Consider the following 20,021-nt stretch of genomic DNA (forward strand, 5'->3'; position numbering starts at 1 on the left):
ACAGCTTCAGGATTATTTCCTTAGCTTCCACTTCTCTGCATTGTCTTTTTCCATGCTATGCATATGTAGAAATTTTGGAGTTACTGAAGTGTCCATTATACCTGTAGACATGGTATTATTAGTGAAAAAATCTTGTATCTGTTTATTAGTGTTGCATGAAAGTGCAATTTCCTCCACTTCGGATATCACTGATTATGGGTAAAAATTTAAATTTAGCCAAGTAAAGGTTCTTGTGTTCTGTAGGGATCCAAGTTCATTTTTTTGTTTTACAAGAAATGAATAGCCAATTTTCCCAATGTAATGATCTATCCATCCTGTACTGGAGAGTTTACATTATAATTTGTTTGGCATAATTTTCATAATTTACAAAAAAAATTGCAGAAAGGAGAAAAAGGGGAAAAATGCCCACCAAATTTGAACAATACAACATCTTCCTAGAGTTATATTTTCTTCTAGACAGGCCTTCAGGTATCTAGCATATTTGCATTCACTGTGGTTTTGCATCAGTTTAACTCTTCCAAACCAGCATTTTCGGTACCGCATATAGAAAAACATGAGAGTGATAATAAATCAGGATTGTTTGGCTAGTGGGGCCAGCAAAGACTTGTTGGGGAATTAAGTATTATTTCTTGAACATTTTACACATATTTAAAAACAGGGGGACGTTGCCATTAATCTCAGGATGGCGGTGGACCCAGTATTCCCCGTCTCAGGGCGCGAGGACCTTGGCCTCTTGCGCTACAGTACACCATGCTCCGTTGCTCGAGTCAAGCAAGGCGCTAGCGCCCCCGCATTGCGGCAAGAACTCGGCTCTGCAGCGAATGGACGCGCATGCGTGGTCAAGGACTGAGGGGGCCGAGTTGTTGCGCATGCGTAGGCAGAGCTGCTGCAATTAGTTGACGCTGTGGTGGTGACTCCGGCGCAGATTCGAGCGGCCGCCAGAGATGCCTGATGCTCTCTTCTGAGGAGCGGCCAGCGTCGCAATGGAGCGGCCCAGGTCAGCCGTGCAGGTGTCTTCCCTCAGAGACAGCCTGGGGGACATTTTTGTTTGTTTGATGTTTCAGGTGTTCAGAATTTGGAGTACTGTCTTGGGAATCCGGGCCCTAAAGTTCTTTGTTCTGGAGAACCAGATGGGACACCTTTGGAGGCTTGGGGCTTGGCTCTACCTCACTGGACCGTGTCCTGCCCTCATCGTGTCTCTCTTGGCCCATCTGCATCATCCTATTGCATCCCGTTAGATCCTTTCTAGTGGGGCCCTTTGCCCTTGAGATCTGAGGGCGTGACCGCAGGTGCGGAGGGGTACGTGGTGTTGGCCGTGGTGCGTAGAAGGGGGGAAGAGCACGACAGGGAGGGGTCAGTGGGGGGGGGGGTCCGCAGAGATGGGGGGCAGTGACACGGTAGGGTGTCTATGGTTTTGGAGACAGTGGTGTTTGCAGGGGTGCCTACCATCGTGGTGGCAGGTGGAATACTCGTGGGCATCCATGGTGGTGATGGCGGGTGGGATACTTGTGGGCGTCCCTGGTGGCGGTGACGGTGTGTGGCCACCATGGCAGTGGTGGGAGGGGTGGAGGATGGGATGTTCACAGTGGTGGTAGTAGTGAGGGAGTGGCCGCAGTATCCATGCCGGTGGTTTGGGGTCAGTGGGGTGCTCACCATGGTGGTGATACAGAAGGGATGGCAGGGGGACCGCGGTGGCCATGGTGCGAGGGGACAGTGGGGTGGCCACGGTGGCAGTGGTAGGGAAGAGGTAGGGAGATGGTTACCGTGGCGGCGATACAGAGGGAGTGGCGGGGTGACCACCGCGGCGTTGATAGAGGGGGCAGCAGTAGGGACGGTGGTGTGTGGGAGGGGCTTAGCGGAGTGGCTGCCATGGTGGTGGTGGAGCGATGGCGGTGGGCAGGGCGTCTGAGGTGGCGTCAGATGGAGAGGGTGGTATCTGGTGTACAGCCATTGGTTTGAAGGGAGTACGTTAAATATTCTGAGACCTGTGGCGGTCCTACAGTTTGCGTATTGTGGGGAACCTGTTGGCCCACATTCAGCTGATGGGATGGCTGCGGAAATGTTCACGTCTTTATATATTTTACTTATTGATAATCATTGGCTTTTGTGCTTTTGGTGTAAGATTGGGGATATCGTGTGCAGAACTTACTTTACGCATCTCGTGAGAGACTTGCCAGGTTCTGGGATGTGACACCGCCGGGACGTCTCCCTCGCACTGATTTTCCTTGCGTTCTGAACACAGTTCTCAAAGACAGGCGGTTGTTAAAGGCAGGCTCAGGCTCGCAAAGGTCCTATGCCGCGTCACAGCCATTGTGCGGCTCTCAAAGATGGCTGCCGCTGCAGATGCACGACTCTGCGCCTGCGCTACAGCTTGGAGGTGGCCACCCTCTCCCCGCCCCAGTGCTGCAGTGGGGGAGGGGCAGTTGTGCCGCTTCTGCAGGGAAGGAATTTCGGCTGCGCCTTCCCCAAAGTGCATTGCTGAGGGGAGGAGGCGGGCCTGAGTGGGCGGCCGCCCCTCTTCAAAGTGCCGCAGCTTGGAAGCAGGCGGGGTGCGCAGGCGCAGCAGAGATGACATCACCTCCGTCCAGCAGTAGGGCAGGCAACTGGGGAGGGGGTTTATGCATCCTGTCCCTGGAGGTGGTGGTAGCCACCTTCTTCACCTGTCTACTGCAGTTGATCCTTCCTTGCTGTGCTGCAGTGGAGGGAGGAAGAAAGAAGGGCACAGGTTTGCTCAGCCTCTGCCTTGCGGCCGCCCCCACTATATAAGAACGCAGTGGAGGGGGGAGGGCATTGAGGCCGGGGATTTTACTGGGAGGCGATTTGTACATTAGACATCTTATGGCTGGCGTACTGCTGCTTTTCTGCTGTGAAGTAGGACAGGTGTGGGGGCTTTGGATGCCAAAAAAGGCGAGGCCTTCCCAGGATCCACCGTTCTACTTAAGGCAGGCTTCGTCACTTGTGCTGGAGATTTTAAATGTTTCCTGAGTCTAGAAAGGCATACCTTTTCATTTTTGTTCTCCCTAGGATGTTTTGTGAGCAATCTTAATTGTTCTCCATGTTCAAAGAGCGTTCATTAGCTCGTAAGGCAACTCCCCTTCGTATAACCTTTGATTTCTAAGTGCATTCACCTTTGAGAGTTTGTCATATTTCTTAATCTCTGGATATTCTATTTGTGATGCATCCTTTAGAGATGATTTCCTTAAATCGGAGGATGAAGGCTCCTAGGAGCTAGAGCTGTAAGCTGTTTGCTCAAAGAGAAGAGAGGAGAGAATCAGAGAACTAGTAGGCTACAGGGCTGTGGGTGTACCTGGAATTAAGGAATTATAGCCCTTAGTGGGATTTTTAGATTAATGCTTTTTGAACTATCATTTTTGAAGTTGAAGCTCTTATGTAAATTTCGTGAGAAAGGATAATTAACATAATAACTTTTCTTGTATTCCATATTCTACTAGATTTTTTCCCTGACTTTTTTAAGGAATTCATTTTCCTTTGCAGGATTTTGATGTGCTTGCATTTTTTCTTCTCTGTTTTCATTCATAATAACCAGTGTGTGTGTCTGCTGAGTTGGAATGTCATTATGGGAAATAAATCCAGAAGCTTGAAAGCTTTGTTCTGGAATTGTTTCTTTTCGAGTAGTTGGAAAAACAGCAGGAGTCTGGAACTTTGTGATAGGATTTGCCCATTTTTCCTGCTTGTACGAAGATAATTGCTTCAAATATTTATATTTTGGTTTAACTTATCATTTGACTTTCTGCGCGATGAGCGAGTTATCCTGGTCCGCCATTTTGTAGTCTTTTACTTAGGTTCAGGATCTCAATATGGCGGATCCCTTTGGAAAGACCTCTGAAGCTGTAGGGCCTCTTTTCTGCGCAGTGAATGTTTGGCTTAGTACCAAGGCTTTTTGAAAATCAGGAGGGAATGTGAGCCCATCCTGTGATTTAGACCAAGGAAACTTAGTCGAGGTACTGTTTTGTTGCTCTCTAAGGCAAGATACTATCTGGTTTGGCTTTATTCAGTTTGTTTTCTATTATCTTGGTTTCCCAGTGTTCTGTCTGGTGTTTCATTACTGAAATATTTTCCCTGTATGTGGTTACACTGCATCTTTATTCCTCTGTTTCCCTCTTGCTTTTCTTAATGTGCTTAGATTTGTTTTTAACAAATGTCACATGTAAGATATAAGGCCTCTAAATTAATCTCTTAACTTTGACACTTCACTTTGCTACTTAGCTGTTTTTAGGAAGAATCTGTAAGCAGGGTATAAGTGCTGCCTCAACGTGACAGGAGACAGTGAGGTTTTTAATCCTCTTTCAGTATACATTAGAACTTTATTGCTAGTCTTGTCTGTCCCCTCCACTTTTGGGGACCAGAGCCAGGAAGCTTGAGTAAGAGTTTTGGATGGTTAAGGCAGCCTGCTTCACTAATAAAGATTGGGCGTGGAAATTATTTATTTTGTCTGGAGTTTTGGAATTCTGGCTGGTCCAGAATTCTTTTTTGATGATTCCACAGGTTTTGTTATGAAGCACTGATTTTCTTGTTTGTGGAAAGATCTGAAGACTGGGATCATCTCACATTATCTTCTTAATTTTTATTTTACATTTTTGATATCTTAGTTGAGTTTTTAAGGTCTTTTGGCGGGAGTGTAAGGCATATTAAATATTTGATAACATATTAGGCACTTTGGGAAAACACTCATCACTTTTTGCTTTTCAGTGTATTTCCAAATTAGTATCTTTTTTTTATGAAAGTGATTTTGGAGCAAAAAATTAACATTGTGTACATATAACAACTTTTTTTCCGTTAAATGCTTAATTTTCTGAAATACTGGTTTCTGGTTTGGGAAAGCAGTTAGGAACATTTTAAATGCATGTGTGTGGGGGGGCTTATGTAGAACAAACCACTATTTTAGAAATGAAGCTACTCATAAAGGATTTTGCATATAGCTTTGAAAAATTGATTTGGGTAATTGAATAGAACAGTTTTGTACACTGGTTCTTTTCTCAGTTGAACTCAGACCTTTTCATACTGAGGCAACTGATGAAGGCATAAAGAAACTGAATTTTTTTTTTTTTTTGGTAATGGGGTGTTCTCAGTTACACTATTAATTGTAATCAGTGGTCTGTGACACAGGAGAGGCATATGATATGGTCTCTTTTGTTGTATTAGATTAATATAATATTGTATTACATTAATAAATATATTTGGGAAACTACTGTGTGGTTTCATGAGTCAAGTACTTCATTCCTTTTTATGTCTGAATGGCATTCCATTGTGTGGATATACCATATGACGTTGTATTTTGTTTATCATTGATCAATAGTTGTACTTTGAGTTGTTTCCACTTTTTGGTTATTATGATTAATGCTGGTAGGTACATTCATGCTCAAGTGTCTGTGTTTTTACTTTACTCCATTAAGGAGTGGAATTACTAGATCAAATGATAACTACATTGTTAACATTTTTAGGAAATGCCGGAGGCTGTACCATTTTACATTCCCACTAACAAGTGTACACAAATCCTCCTCTATTCCTGTGGTATACATTCATGGTTTTGATTTGCATTTCTCTAATGACTGTAATGATACTGATCATCATTTCTAGTGCTGATGGAGATTTGTATATCTTTGGAAAGCAGCCTGTCAAATCCTTTACTCATTTTTAAGTTGAATTTTTAAATTTTATTTTCGAGTTGGAAGAGTTTTTTACATATTCTGGATACTACATTTTCATTAGTTATGTGATTTGCAAATATTATCGCCTATTCTGTTAGTTATTTCTTCACTTTCTTAATAGTGTCCTTTGAAGCAAAGACATTTTTTATTTTTGGTGAAATTGACTTTATGGATTCCTCTCTCATTAATTACTCTAGGTATCACATGCTTTGCTAAGCAAAGGTCAAGGAGATTGGCAAAGTGTATACTTTTATCATTTAGAAATCTGGTATGTACATGAGTGATTTTTTTCCAAGTGATCTTTTTCTCTTGCTTGTTTAGAACATTAGGTTTTTGAAGCAATAAAACAAGTTGGGGTTATTGGTAAGCTATTTGGGTTACTTTGCGTAGTCTAACATGAATTTTAAAATAAGGTTCAGGGAATTAGCTTTTGGGATATGTGCTTTGAATTCTGCCTTTGAAATACTACGTTGCATGACTTTTGTAAAATATCTTTTGTTCTGTCCTTTCTGGTTTAACATTCTTTGATTTTAGGTTTATGATTAGTTCCTCTAGTTTCTAATATGGATGACCCAAGTGGAAGATTTCTTGCGTAGATCCCTTGAGCAGCCATTTTGTAAATTGCTCTGCAGCTCAGAATACGGCAGAAGCAATGTTTTTATTTTTATTTTTTTTGTTCAAGCAGCCCTTTTGTTTCCTGTTATGAAAATCCTAAGCAAGCAGCAATGTGTAGGAGGTTGCTTAAGTAGGCATTTTGTAATTTAAACTTAATGCTTTTTCCACCATACAAAAGGATCTATCTGTTCTAAATATATTTTAAACCGTTTTTGGAATCAACATTGCTATTGGGGGGCGGAGATATGGGTCGTATGTCCATGTAACTAAATATAGCTCTGTAAGTGTATAGTTTTATATCTGTATGTGTGACAGTAAGGAGAAATAAATATTTTATTTTTGCTTAATTGGTATTTTTCCCCCAGCTTTTCTGATGTGAAGGGACTTCTAAAGGGAGAAAGTGGTTTTTGGTCAGATCCTGACTATTGGAGAATAAAGAACTTCTAATAATTTAATTATACATTGCCCCCCTGTTTTATTGAGATATAATTAACATACATTACCGTACTTTGTTTTAGTTAGATTATGGGCACTTGACTCCAGACATGTTAAAAATAGCTCTAAAACTAACCTTTAAATAAATGATTATTTCAGGAATTCATGAAACTTATCAAACAAATCCATCTTTTCGTTTCAGGGACCGCTTACACCTGAGACGGACTACGGAACAGCACGTACCAGAGGTTGAAGTGCAAGTCAAACGTAGAAGGACGGCCTCACTGAGCAATCAAGAGTGAGTACAGTCTGGGTTGAGAACCAATTTAATTAGAATCCTTTATCAAATTGGAACAAAGTATCATGCAATGATGGGATTGAAATGAGGTTAATTAATAAAAGATACACATGACTGTAATCCAGAAGATGGAGCAAAAAAGCAATGAAATCATCCTTAACCATGTAGTCCTAACTTAACTCAATTTCTGTTAAAATTTTAGTAAAATATATTTCCTTTTTTTCCATACGTGTGTTATGTGGGTTTTATCTTTATAAAATTCTACATCTGTCAACATATTTATATTTAAATTATTTCTGCTTTATTTTTGATGTTGTTACTAAATCACTTTTTATATGCTTGCAAAATGTTCTGTGTACTAAAGGGATGTTAATTTATGCATTCATGGTTGCTCTGCAATATTTAGATTTTTATTTGGTTAGTGCATTTATCCAGTTAAAAATTTGAACTACATACGTTTTTCCCTCTCCTTATTTGGGATACATACACATATACACACACACTTTTAAATTTAGGTTTCCAGAAGGGTGTTTTAATTAAAAACGTGAACATTTTTAATGACCTGGTAGCTATTGAGTATACATTGAATCTTTTGCATTTTGTCATTACCACAAATCTTGGCAGTGTCAGTGGGCAGCATTTCTTTTTTCTTTCCTAAATCGGTTTTATTAGATTACCTTTCAAGATGACAAATATTAATAATATATGAATGTAGTTTTTTTGTAAAACATAATTTTGAGATAAAAAGTAGGTATTTTCAAGTCACACCAGTCCAGTCCCTTTTCTTCCCCAGAGGTAATACTCAGGTACTTTGATCTTTGTCCTTTCTGCCCTTTTCTTATGCATTCATGTGTATATACACACACGCACCTATGGAGGGGAGCGGGAGAGAGTCATATTTGTGATTTGTTTGTTTACATACATGAGATTTGTTCTATAACAATATGCCTTGGGCATCTTTCCATGTAAGTGCATATGAGTCTACTTTATTTTACAAACTGCAGAGTTTGGTGGTGGAATAACAATTTATCATTTGCTTACTGATGGATATTCAGGTTGTTTGCATTTGTTAGCTATTATAAACAAAGAATATAAGAGCAGTCAATCTGAAAATTAATATTAGTTATTACTATTTGCGTTTTATCTCCTCAAATCTAAAGCTTTTAAAAACTTGTTTTAAACATTGAGTAGCATTTTGTCTTATTTTTGTTATTTTCTCATTTTGCATGTGAAAAATTGCAATATATGTATGTGTTAAATTACTGGTGAGGCTAAAGATTTCACCATTTTTCCCTGTTTATTTTGTTTACTCTTTTGAGTTCATTCTTTATTACATTTTTATTTTGAAAATTACTTTGAAAAGGAGTATTTTATGAATGAACATTTTATATAATTTGTCTTTTATAATAGGATGTTTGCCTATTATTTTTCTTTTATATGGTGATTTATTTTTTCTCTTCGGTCTTTTGTAACTCTAGGGATTTTAAAAGTGCCATTTTTTCCCCAGAATCTCTAGAAATATCTTGAGGTACTTTAGAGACTGTGTTTGAGGTATAGGTAGGAGGGATTTCTTGGGGGAGGATCTTTTGTTAGTGAATGAAGGTTCTATCATATTTGTTATATTTTGTTAGTTTTTATCCTATGCAGCATCAGCTTGGATCAGAATGACAGGTGATCTCATGCTTGTCTTGTTTAAGTCTTCTTTAGGTGTCATTTTCTTGTCTATATCTATGGAAACATTTTGTAGCTTTCAAAGAAGCAATAACTTCATTTTTCTGACCTCTGCTGTAAAAGCTATGTATAAATACTACAGGGTGCTAAATTAGGGGAGGGATCTGAGAGAAGTTTTGGGTTAGGGAAATAGTGTAATTTCCCTAGTCATCTGTCTCTGCTTTCAGAGTAAGTAGATTATAAGAATGGCTAAGCACTATGGATAGTCTCTAAGCCGTGCTTTAATGATACATATGCTCAGGATTCTCTCAGAATTAGGACATTTAATAGTTAGAATCTCAGTGTTCATTTTAATAATAATCCATCAGCCCACCTTTTCCCAAGCCGTAAGTACCAGGAGTCAGTATTCCTAAGGAATTGTGTGGGTACCAGTTCTAAAGATCAATAAAGGATTGCTATTACTATCCATCCAAAAAATACAAAACAAAGTTGAGTAAAAACCCAAACAAGATGCAGACAAAACATCCCACAAACCCTACATTAAGTATTAATAAAGGTTCATTGATTTGCATTCCCGAATTGATGGTTATTCTGTCTTTTAGTGGATCATCAAATCAGCTCTTGTTCTTTTGGACCAAAGAATGTTTTCCTCATTTCTTGATGTATTTGAGTTTGGGAGAAATTGGAGATTGGGTCTGGAGAGTCCCCTGAATCTCTTTCATGCACCTTTTCAACTGTCTTTCTAAAGTTATATTCTGCATTTTTTGAAGTAAATGCTGTGTACTGCATCTTATTTTCTCAGTCTTACCTTAGTCTTCAGTTGGGTTTCAGGTTAAACCCAAGAAGGGCACTGCTATAGGAGTTAGAAGAAGGGAAAAGAAAGGGTTTTTTTGGAGGGCTGAAACACTTTTTTGAGAACCTTGTTATGTCAGAGCACGCAGGCAACCTTGTTGCCGTTTGGTAACAGAAGGATTGGAACTGAGAATGCCCAAGATTTTAATTGTTCAGTCATTGGAATGGGAAAATCTAAAGGAATGAGCAATGCAATTCTGACCCTTACTACCTAGAGTTAGGGCAGACTTGACAGGTTAAAGGCACAGTCTCTCTGTATCTCAATTTAGATACCAACTTCAAGTCCAAGGTTTCTAGGCTACCTGTACATCTCAACAGGTAGATACAGATTCTAGGTTTTCACTATTCCCTCAGGTTCCATAATTTGTTAGAATGACTCACAGAGCTCAAGAAAGCACTATACTTACTATTAATTTTATTATAGAGGATACAGATTGGGATATGCCAGTGAGGAGACCCATAGGGAAAGATCTGAAGCTTCCATGTCATCAGGCTGTGATAATCTCTCAGCATATCAATGTATATCATCACCCAGGCAAGGTCACCAGAACTTTGCATGTCTCTAGTTTTTATTAGTGTTTCGTTATTTAGATGTGATTGATTGAGTCACTGGCTCATGATTGAACTCCACCTCACTCAATTTCCATCTCCAGTCCTTTCCCAGGACGTCAGGCTCTACGCCCCAGCCCTCTATTCAAGAGGTGCCAGCCCCAATCCCATTATCTTTTCAGCGTTAACTCAGGTGTGATCCAAGGCACCCACCGTGAATAACAGAATACACTCCTGTCACTTGATAACCTCTAAAATCCCTGAATTTATCTTCCAGGAACCATGGACAAAGTCCAGCCTCATTCTTTATTATATAGCACAGTGTTAAAGATGTTATTTAAAAACTACGGAAAGTAGTGGAAAACCTTTTATCACAGTCCCATTTCCAAATCCAACTGCTGTTGAATATTTTCATATATATAATGCTTGTCAACAAGGGCAGGATTGCTGGGGATTTATTTTCTCTTGCTTGTCTTTTTAACCAGCAATCTGAGATTCACACCAGATTACTGATCCATGTGGATATACTGAGGGCTTTTTTCCAGAACTTCCTCCTAACAGATAGTTGGTTTATGAGATTTGAGAGCCTAAACAGCCTGAGTCCTGGACTTTTTTTGTTTCAGGTAGTGATTTCTCAGGAGGATCAGTATGGATGACAGCCTTAATGTCTCAATGGAAATGCCTACGCAAGTGTACCACCGTCTTACTAGCGGTTAGAGAGTGGTTTTGAGATAGGATGATTGGAAAGTGAGTAATGGATATGGTACTGATGGCATTTCCACAGGGCTTTTTAAACCAAAAGAGCTTTTTTTTTTTTAGTTACGTGGTAGTATCCCCAAAGTGGGTAAGTATACCTCAGTTCCTTGTACATTCCTGTATGCAGAGAGAGACTGCTGTTTCCTGTTTTATGATTTCTTCATGAGGTAGTGGCATGCTCTGACCCAAATGAGAATCTCTTTGAATGTCGTAAGAATCTCTACGTTTTCTTCTATATTGTTATCTATATAGTCAAAAGACTTTTCATTTATATGTATTGTGCTCTTGTCATAGGTGTCAGCTGTACCCGAGGCGATCTCAGCAACAGCAAATACCTCTGCTGGATTTCCAGGCAGAACTGAGACAGGCATTCTTAGCTGAGACACCAAGAGGTGGTTAAAACAGTATTGGAACATCCAGGTAGCTGATTGTAAGTGAAAAACCTGGTTAGAGCTGATGAAGTCATGATTGGTAATAAAGAAATAATTAAAGAATAGAGTGTTTGGAGGTCACTTAATTATATAGGATATTTTAAAGGCAATTTTTTTCCTTAGGAGCTTCTTACAATAAAAACATTGCAGCAAGTTTAAAAAAGTAAAAGCAGGACTTTAAGGCTCTTGCTCTTAGACTTTATAATGTTTCTATATTACTGTCCAGTCATTGCCATGCATGCTTTTTAGGTGGTTTTATTCACATTTAACTTGTATTGATTTTCAACTTTATATGAAAAGTATTTCATTACAAATGGCTGCTGAATATTCTGTTAATGAATGTTTTATAGTTCCCTTTTGTGAGACTTCATTTTTATTTTTGCTGGTAGTTTGAATAAAGCTTCAGTGAATTGCTTTGCATAAAACATTAGATAGGATCCTTTCCTCAAATATGCAGATATGAAAATAAATTGAGTCAAGGACTATAAACTTTAAGATACATTTTCTAAATTGTATTGCAAGGTATTATATTAGTCTTTATTGCCTTGAAAAAATAGTGCCAGTTACAATAGACTTTTACCTACATTGGTTATTTTGATTACATATCATTTGTCTTTATTGAATTATAAATAACACGTCACATTCATTGGGAGATAAGCTTAATTTCCCCATACTTATTTACTAATTATTCTTGTTTCTCTTTTTCTCACTGTTTTGTTTGAATCAGCTGACAGTATAATAAAGCTGTTATCCATGATTTTTTAATGTGATGTAGATTTATTTAGTCTCTTATGTTGGTTGTTTACATTTTTAAGAAAAAGCTATTCAGAAGTTGATTTTGATTTAGTACTTTGTTTCTTTTTTGTGACTTTTTTTTAATTTTAAGATTTGAAGGACCTCAATCCCAAGAGTTTAATATATGCTTTTTAGAAACTAAGAGATGAAGGGGGTTTATAGATGAGTTTTCTTCTAGATTTTCTTTATTTCTGTTTTGAAATATTACCCCTCAACTCAAATGATTTAGGTCTGTTTCCGGCCACCATTTTGAGTTTCAGAGCAATGGATTAAAAATAAGTTATCTGAGAAAAACCCTCCCTTGCTGAATCCTGTCCCCAGCATTCTGTAGTAATTGCCTGAACTTGATTGTAAGACAATGGAATCTGATTCTTGTCCCCAGCACTTGTTCCCCAGAGTAAGGAAATTTTTAAATGAGCAAGTAGGAAAAATTGAATTTTTTTTTAACCAGGAATTTTTTGGCTCCTCAATGCAGTTCACATACTTGAGTAAGTTCCTAAGTTTACTATTTGAAACAAATATTATGATGTATAAGTAGGACTATCTCATTTTTTGGTATTATATTTTATTCTAGTCTCCAGTACTAGTTTTATGTAAATAATTACTAGTTACTAGGATTACTTTAGAGCAGGGGTTGGTAAAGTATCTGACCCACTCACTGCCTGCTTTTCTGAATAAAATTTTATGGGTACACAACCATGTCCAATTATTTTTTACATATGGTCTATTGCTGTATTGACTCTACAATGGCAGATTGAAGTAGTTGTGACAGATTGAATGGCAGGCGGAGCCTAAAATATGAAGTAAGCATTACAGGGTAGAGAACTAGATGAATTTCCGGAGCAAGGGTCAGGTCTAAGAATCATGTTATAGTCAGCTATACATGCAGATGAGTAGTTTTTAAAGACATTTTAACAATTGATATGTTCCTTTTTCATTATAAAAATAAAAATCTAAAGCATGTGAGTGATAGCCAAGAAAAATGAGAAAGTAAACCAAAGACATCCTATACCTATGTTTCAACCACAGCATGAGGTTGATTTTTTTTCCCATTTTCCCCATTTGTTATTCTTTTGAAAATATAGTTAGTTGGAATCATGCTTTTAAACTAATTTATTTTCTATTTATTCCACTTAAGTGTATATCATTAATGTTTCGCCATTTTATTACATAGTCCACATAATTATCATTTTTAATGAATAAAAGATAGTCCATTCGTGATTTACTTTCTCTTGTACTTGTGTGTTTTTTTTTTTCTAGTTTGCTATGCTATGATGAATGTTGTATGTTTTTGAAGCTATATTCAGTACCTTAAATTTATTGGATAAGGATCCACTTGTGAGCTACATAAATATTAGTATGGGTATAAATACTAGTATGACTCTTAAATATTTTGTTATGTTACTTTCTAACAGCATTATGTAAGCAGTGTTGATTGCCATCAAGAATAATTACTAGAGTGTTAGTTTCTCAGTACCACCTTTGGTATCTTTTTTGATAAGTAATTCCAGGAAAGGAAAATTATTTTCTCGTAGTTTTAGCTGGCAGTGCTTTGTGAACGCATATTTTCCATTTAGTTATGTTTTCTCCTGTTACTTGTTAAACTTTTTTGTGCGTTTTTCTGTGAAGGGTTTGTTATTTTACCAGCTTTGAGTGAGCGCTAATGCGTTACCGTTATTCCTTGATTTCTCATTTGTTGTATGTGCCTTGGTTGAGTTCTCACCATCTTATCTTTTGACTTAAAGAAGCTTCACATTCTTATGCAGTTTAATCATTTGAAAGTCCACACTTAACCAAAAGTTTGATAACTTGATGTGAAAGATCTGAGGATGTTTGAGTCAGGGACTCATGACCATTTATTTGCTTATGAGCCCTTTGATGTAAGGAGATTTACCGTAACTTGTAATTCATCAAGTCAGTGTGATGTTGCTGCTCCTCTTCTCCTCTGTCTCTTGAGGCATTTTGTTCTCCTTTGCTGTGGATATAAATTTGATCATTCTACAAATGATCTCCTTTTCTTTATAAGGGTTCATGATTATGGTTTGCTAAGTTTAGGGACGGGAGATAACTGTTCCTAAAATTTAAGTCCGTCTCACTAAGGCAAGGAAATTTTGTTTGAATTTGTTGATTTCTTCCAGCTAAACTGTATGAACTAGGGCTGGACGCTATGTGTTCACTGAAATGCCAAGTGGGATAGAACATTTGAAACTGATCCAGATGGGGAAATCTGTACTCTAAATCTTTTTGGCACCTGAAGATAAAAGCTTTGTCTCTGAATTTCAAACTTTTACTGGAGAAGTGACTTAGTACAAATTCCTACCTTAAAAGCACATTTCATGCTGGTCCCATTACATTAATTTTACACAAGAAATTGTATTGTGATTACATTTTATTCCTTTGAATGAAATCTTGAAAAGCTGCATCCACCGCTACTGTTTTTTCTTTTGTTTTTTTCCAAATAATCGCTGTCTTGTTCATTGTCTGGTAGTATGTCTCAGTTGTTGGTAAGGGAGTGTGTTCCAGTAATAGTGTTTTGTTGAATGGTTAGCTGTTCTATTTTTGCACCAATGACAATACAAAAAGTAATCTTAGGAACTTTATACTGTATTTGAAGGTCCTGACATTTTATTTTTTTAGCTTTATTGATGTACAGTTTGTATACCATAAAATTTAACCGTGTATAGGTCAGCGATTTTTTTTTTTTAAGTAGATTTATAGAATTTCTTAACCTTTGCCACAGGGTACTTTTAGGACTTTGCAATACCGAAGTCAGACCCCTAGTAACCATTAACATTCATTCTCTATTTTCACCCTGTAGTTCAGGCACCACTTAATTTACTTCCTGTCTTCATGGATTGCTGAAGATCCTAAATCTATAAAAATGAAAATTGCTAATGATTCAAACATGTGCCAGGTATTCCTGGATTTCGACACTGTTTTATAGAGAATTCTGAACATGTAAATGATAGGTCTTAAACTTACTCAAGTGGGTTTAGGTCAGAAACTACATTTATTGGGCAAGGAGGTGTTAGTCTGCTGATTTGAATAGATCTTTTGAGATCTTTACTTATCAGTGTTTTGTTATCAGTGTTTTGTAAAACATTAATTCCTGTATTGCAAATATTGAATGCCAGACATGGAGCTAGCCCTGATGTCATTCTTGTATCTTTGAGGACTAAGTTGGGTAGGTAGGAGAAGGGACAAGTACATAGATAGTAGAATCAGTTATGATGAGTGTTCAGAGGAGTGTTGACACTGTGTTGAGGGTATACATAGATCGTCTTCGAGGAAAAACTGCACAAAGGATGCATAGCAGTTTGCATATGGAGAACAAAGTTTGGGAGATATTCAGAGTATTGCTCAAATTTATTTTTTAGATAATCTGATATCCTCAAAGTTCCCATAGAAGATTTATTTAACTGCTGTCAGCTTTTGGTAGTTATAGAGAAGCATCCCTTCATCTTACCACCCTTACTGAATCATTTCTTTCATCCCATTTTGTTCTCTTCTGATCAAGTGTCATACAGTTCCACATGGAAAATGGTGTCCTCAAAACATGTCTTTTACTTTATTATTCTGATGTTCGTTTAGTTCTTAACCACCATTTAAATAATTTCATTTTCACATCCTGAAATAGAGGATTCAGAATTTACTTAAGTTTACTTTGCCAGTTGCATATTTTCTCTATTGAAAACAGTGGAGAACAATCTTACTGGAAATATTTGCACTGTTAAAAGTGCAGTTGGATTTGTTTATGATACTGGGCTACTTTTAGGCATAAAGCCAACTTCCCATTCAAAAGTAATTTGTTTCCTTTTTTAATGAATATAATCAGTAGTTTGAGACTGTTTACCATTTTTAGCTAGATTTCGTTGCCATACATAATAAAAGCATTTTATTTAGTATATTTGGGAAAATGACAATATTATTATAATACATGTTCGTTTGATCACTAAGAAGATTGCCCATAGTATCCCATATAAGCATTCAGTAGTTGTTATGTCAGCTTTTAACATAGGAAGTCTTAAGCAGGTACATGATGAAATCTTAAGCAGGTACATGTTAATACATTTGGTTGTTGGTGAAGAAAGATTACCTAGCTTTATTGTGAAGCTTTATTATTCATGTGTGTGGGAACACTGAGGTTGAAAATGTTTAGTGGGTTCAGCCAAGAAGCAAAAAACTAACTCAGGAGTAATTCAGATGAAGAAACTCAAGCATATCAAAATGTTGAAGTTGAGATAATTGGTGCTAACTTGAGGCTAGAGAATGAAGCGCTACCTTAAATAAGGATGGAAAGAGAACCATTTTGAGAATGGAAATGAAGTTTATTTTTGAAACCTTTAAGAATTTTTGTGTAAAACTTTGTTAATCTTAGGTGCATAAAATGTAGGTGTTAAGGTGAGGGAATAGTGAAATTTGTTGTTTACTTGGTGGGTGTGGGAACATGGGGGAGATCTTTTTGAATATGTCTGTTACAGTGATTTCATGAAAAAGTGTCTGCCTGTTTTAAAATATGGTAGATTGCAGTGCTGCAAGATCATGCTTTCCTCTGCAGGCTCCATCTACTGTTTGAAGCTTCTGCCCCAGCTTGCGTTGTTTGTAGGAGAACCTGCATCATCCTTTTATCTGTAGCCTTCCCTTAGGTCTTAAAGATCCTGACACTTTACTGCGGACGTTGGATTTGGAGAAACAGCAATCATGGTAAGATGTATATTAGGGTAGGGGCATGAGAAGCTACTGTAAGGGCCCGACACAATGGTTTGACAGAACGTGGGGTGATTTGGAGTTCTTAATGTTAGGAATAAGGTATCTATAGAGATGGTATCTCATTGCATGGAATAACAACTGGAGAAGAGCTATGTCTATTATCCTGTTACAGTGATACATGGTTTGGAGGACATTTTTACAGTGATCTTATAATGTGAGAAAATACAGAAGAGAGTTTTTGGTGATAATTACAGTAGTAAGGGACCATTCTGCAGGTGGGAGATTCAGGTCAGGTTACAATAGACATAAAGTCTACTTAAAAAACGGAAGTGTTTGGGGCTTTGGGGCGTCATTGTTATAAAGGAAAGCAGTCTGTAAAGAAGGAGACAGCATCCTAATCAATTTTGTGGTTCTGTTAAATTTTGGAAAATCTAGAGGATGTATTTTCAATGGGAAGGATATCCTAAGGAGACGAAAATTGGTTCTTGAGGAGATTTTCTTGAGAAAAGTCTTTGATTTTACTATGGTTTGTGGCCTTCCAAAGGGTCAGAATATGTAGAGAGATAGCATATGAGCATATTAAAATTTCAGTGGAGTGGGTGATTAGGATAAAAATGTTTTAAAAAGGTGCCTTAGTAGGACAAAAATGAAAGAGAAAAAAGTTTGAGAAGCACTGATAAAAGTTCTAAATGATATGGGATATGGGTTGTGATGGAACTAGGGCAGAGGCCTTTGGGGAACTAAAAATTTGTGCACTGTATTTGCATTGGGTTGATGGGAGTTTTTGGAGGTGGGAATTTCCCATTGTTTGGCTAGTGTCTGGGGGAAAAATAGTCCACAGGGTCAACTGTTCCATAGGAGGGTTGGATTTGGGATTAGAATTGGGAGAGGAGGATTGGAATGATGGAATACTAAAGGGGAACTGGCTTGGGAATCTCAGTTGGGGAGTAAATATATTTAGGATGATGGGAAACTGCATAGGGAGAGATTCTGAGAAGTAGAGAGATCCATTGAGGAGTATATTGGTCCTGGGTCCAAATTTTGTCCCGGATCTTGAAAAGGTGGGGAGGAATGTTGGAGAAAATGTGGAAGGGGGGATGTGTTAGGGAAACCAGATTTGGATTGGTATAGGAGTGAGGAAGAAATGCGATAGGATTAGAAAATAGCTGCAGATAAGCTGATGACTGACTCTTCTCTTACCCCTTCCAGACTGTAGGAAAGAGCAGTAAGATGCTGCAGCACATTGACTATAGAATGAGATGTATCCTACAGGATGGCCGAATCTTCATTGGTACCTTTAAGGCTTTTGACAAGCATATGAACTTGATCCTCTGTGATTGTGATGAGTTCAGGAAGATCAAGTAAGACCACTTTGGGTTTGGGTAATGGAAGGTTGAGGGAAAGGCACAATATAGGGGTAAGGGCTTATACAGGATAACTGAAGGAGGCAGGGAAAATGTGGCAAGGCTGGTGTATTGTCTGACCACCTGGCCTCTTCTCTGAATTGAATCAGTCTCCCTGTCTTAAAGTTACTGTATCGACACTACTTAAGTTTCCAAATACAATCATGAACTTAACTGAGAATAAAACTGTACAGTGCAATCAAAATATCAAGTTATGTTTATCATAAAAATTGAGGAATGTTCTTAATTGGTCGGCTTCTGCAGCATTCCTTCAGACTGAAGGAATCTTAAGAACAACAATTTCTTTTCATGATTGAGGAGTTGGGATGTGATTAGAGTACTCCGTGCCAGGTCTAGCACTTTTCATCCAGCCTCTTCTCATGCCCCTTTTTTTGGTCTGAATCATGTTCGTTGTTGGTTTGCTGTCAGTCTCTCCTTTTGCTTATTTATTTGTCTTTGTGATTTACCCATTTCATTTATTCATGACTAACCTCTGTATGCTTGAACCTTATCACATGAGGCCACTCTCTTTGTACCTGTGATTGGGGAGCTTCCTTTAACAGGGTGCTGTTGGACTACATGCAACAAGAGCATAGAACTCGGCATCCTACTTTCACTCAGTTGACATTTTATTTGGAGTATTTGGGTCGGTGCTTGTAATATCTCTGTATTTCCAAGATGACTGTGTTTCAGACTCTTATATTCGGGCAGAACTTAACAATGGATCACCTTGACCCTTGGCTTGATTTCCTCTATTCCCACAGTTAATGATACAGTGTTCAGAAATTTAATTTGCCCACTTCACTTAGGATTATTAAATATAAAGAAAAAGGTGATATTCAACATTGCCTGCCTGCTGTAGTCTTAAGTCTTTTCTTAGTCAAATTTGAATAGAATTCATAGCATAGTCCTTGTCTTTCCCTTTTTATTTCTTCCTTTTTTTTTTCTTTTTAAGATTGGCACCTGAGCGTGACATTTGTTGCCAAGCTTTTTTTTTCTTCTTCTTTTCCCCAAAGCCCTCCAGTACATAGTTGTCTATTCTAGTTGTAAATCCTTCTGGTTGTGCTATGTGGGATGCTTCAGCATGGCCTGATGAGTACTGCCATGTCTGTGCCCAGGATCCAAACTGGTGAAACCCTGGGCCACTGAAGTGGAGTGCACTAACTTAACCACTCGGGTGGCCCCTCATTTATTCTTAATCTCCTTCCTGTACACCAAGTTTGATAATTCCAGAAATTCTGGATGGTAGATGCTTCAGTGTTAATCTTTTTTTGTTTAAATATTCCACTTCTTTACTGGAAATAATAAAAAGCCTTATGATGTTGATAAACACTAAAGGCATTTGATGAAAGCTTGGCATATTCTTAATTTGTCTGTTTCACTCTTAAGTTACAGGGATAATTTCATCAAAATAATGCTTTAAGGTCATGCATTTTTGTCTGGTAGTACTCACTGGGGTTTGTTGAATGGCATTGTGTCACTTGCTTTTACACATGATATAATCGGCATGCATGTATGGTGTTTGCTGCTGACAGTGGAAGAAACTAGAATCACAGAGGTTTTTATTTTTTTTATTTTTCATGGTTATATAGTAAGTGGTAAGGCCAGAAATACACTTGCCTCTTACTTTTCCCATTTCTTTAGTTGTCTGCCATCAAGATTTACTTACTAGGTAAAAAATTATTTTAAAAGATTTACTTTGCATCTTAACATATGAAAACTGAGGTTTCAGTTTTGTCTTTCTTGAGTCTTAGCCATGCCATTTGCATCTGTGTTTCACAAAGAGGAAATGTTTTGCTATAGTAGAACATTGAGGGAATATTCTGGAGGATTAAAG

General features: G+C 37.9%; 2 protein-coding genes and 1 long non-coding RNA gene across 20 annotated transcripts in view; 2 read left to right on the plus strand and 1 right to left on the minus strand.

Annotated features, from left to right (window-relative positions):
* The window catches only part of LOC103565380 (uncharacterized), a 160,994-nt gene extending 158,463 nt beyond the window's left edge, over positions 1-2,531 (minus strand). For 10 of the 11 annotated variants that reach the window (XR_011525934.1, XR_011525938.1, XR_011525939.1 and 7 more), the window contains exon 1: positions 2,150-2,493. This is a non-coding gene — a long non-coding RNA (uncharacterized lncRNA). Of the gene's footprint in view, positions 1-2,149 lie in introns of all 11 variants that reach the window. The other variant, XR_011525930.1, reaches the window with a different exon arrangement.
* Positions 858-18,095, plus strand: SNURF (SNRPN upstream open reading frame). 5 transcript variants are annotated; one of them, XR_011525918.1, is made up of 5 exons: positions 2,535-2,725; positions 6,922-7,017; positions 11,140-11,275; positions 16,707-16,775; positions 17,991-18,095. XR_011525918.1 is itself a non-coding variant. In XM_008541419.2 (4 exons), exons 1-3 carry the CDS (start codon positions 984-986, stop codon positions 11,243-11,245), a joined length of 216 nt encoding a protein of 71 aa, XP_008539641.1. In that variant the 5' UTR covers positions 858-983; the 3' UTR covers positions 11,246-11,275; positions 16,630-16,727. The 5 variants fall into 5 exon arrangements, 3 of the variants coding, with proteins under 3 accessions (XP_008539641.1, XP_008539639.1, XP_008539640.1); XR_011525919.1 differs by having other exon boundaries at positions 2,569-2,725; positions 11,140-11,265; XM_008541419.2 differs by lacking the exons at positions 2,535-2,725; positions 17,991-18,095 and adding an exon at positions 858-997 and having other exon boundaries at positions 16,630-16,727.
* Positions 11,224-20,021, plus strand: part of SNRPN (small nuclear ribonucleoprotein polypeptide N) — a 32,284-nt gene continuing 23,486 nt past the window's right edge. For 3 of the 4 annotated variants that reach the window (XM_070572095.1, XM_070572106.1, XM_008541416.2), the window contains exons 1-2: positions 16,635-16,775; positions 17,991-18,142. In XM_070572095.1, coding sequence (XP_070428196.1) covers positions 16,773-16,775; positions 17,991-18,142 — 155 coding nt within the window. In that variant the 5' untranslated portion in view covers positions 16,635-16,772. Of the gene's footprint in view, positions 11,276-16,634; positions 16,776-17,990; positions 18,143-20,021 lie in introns of those variants that run through there. The other variant, XM_070572120.1, reaches the window with a different exon arrangement.

The sequence above is a fragment of the Equus przewalskii genome, chromosome 1 (assembly GCF_037783145.1).
Source record: "Equus przewalskii isolate Varuska chromosome 1, EquPr2, whole genome shotgun sequence".
NCBI classification, from domain to species: Eukaryota; Metazoa; Chordata; class Mammalia; order Perissodactyla; family Equidae; genus Equus; species Equus przewalskii.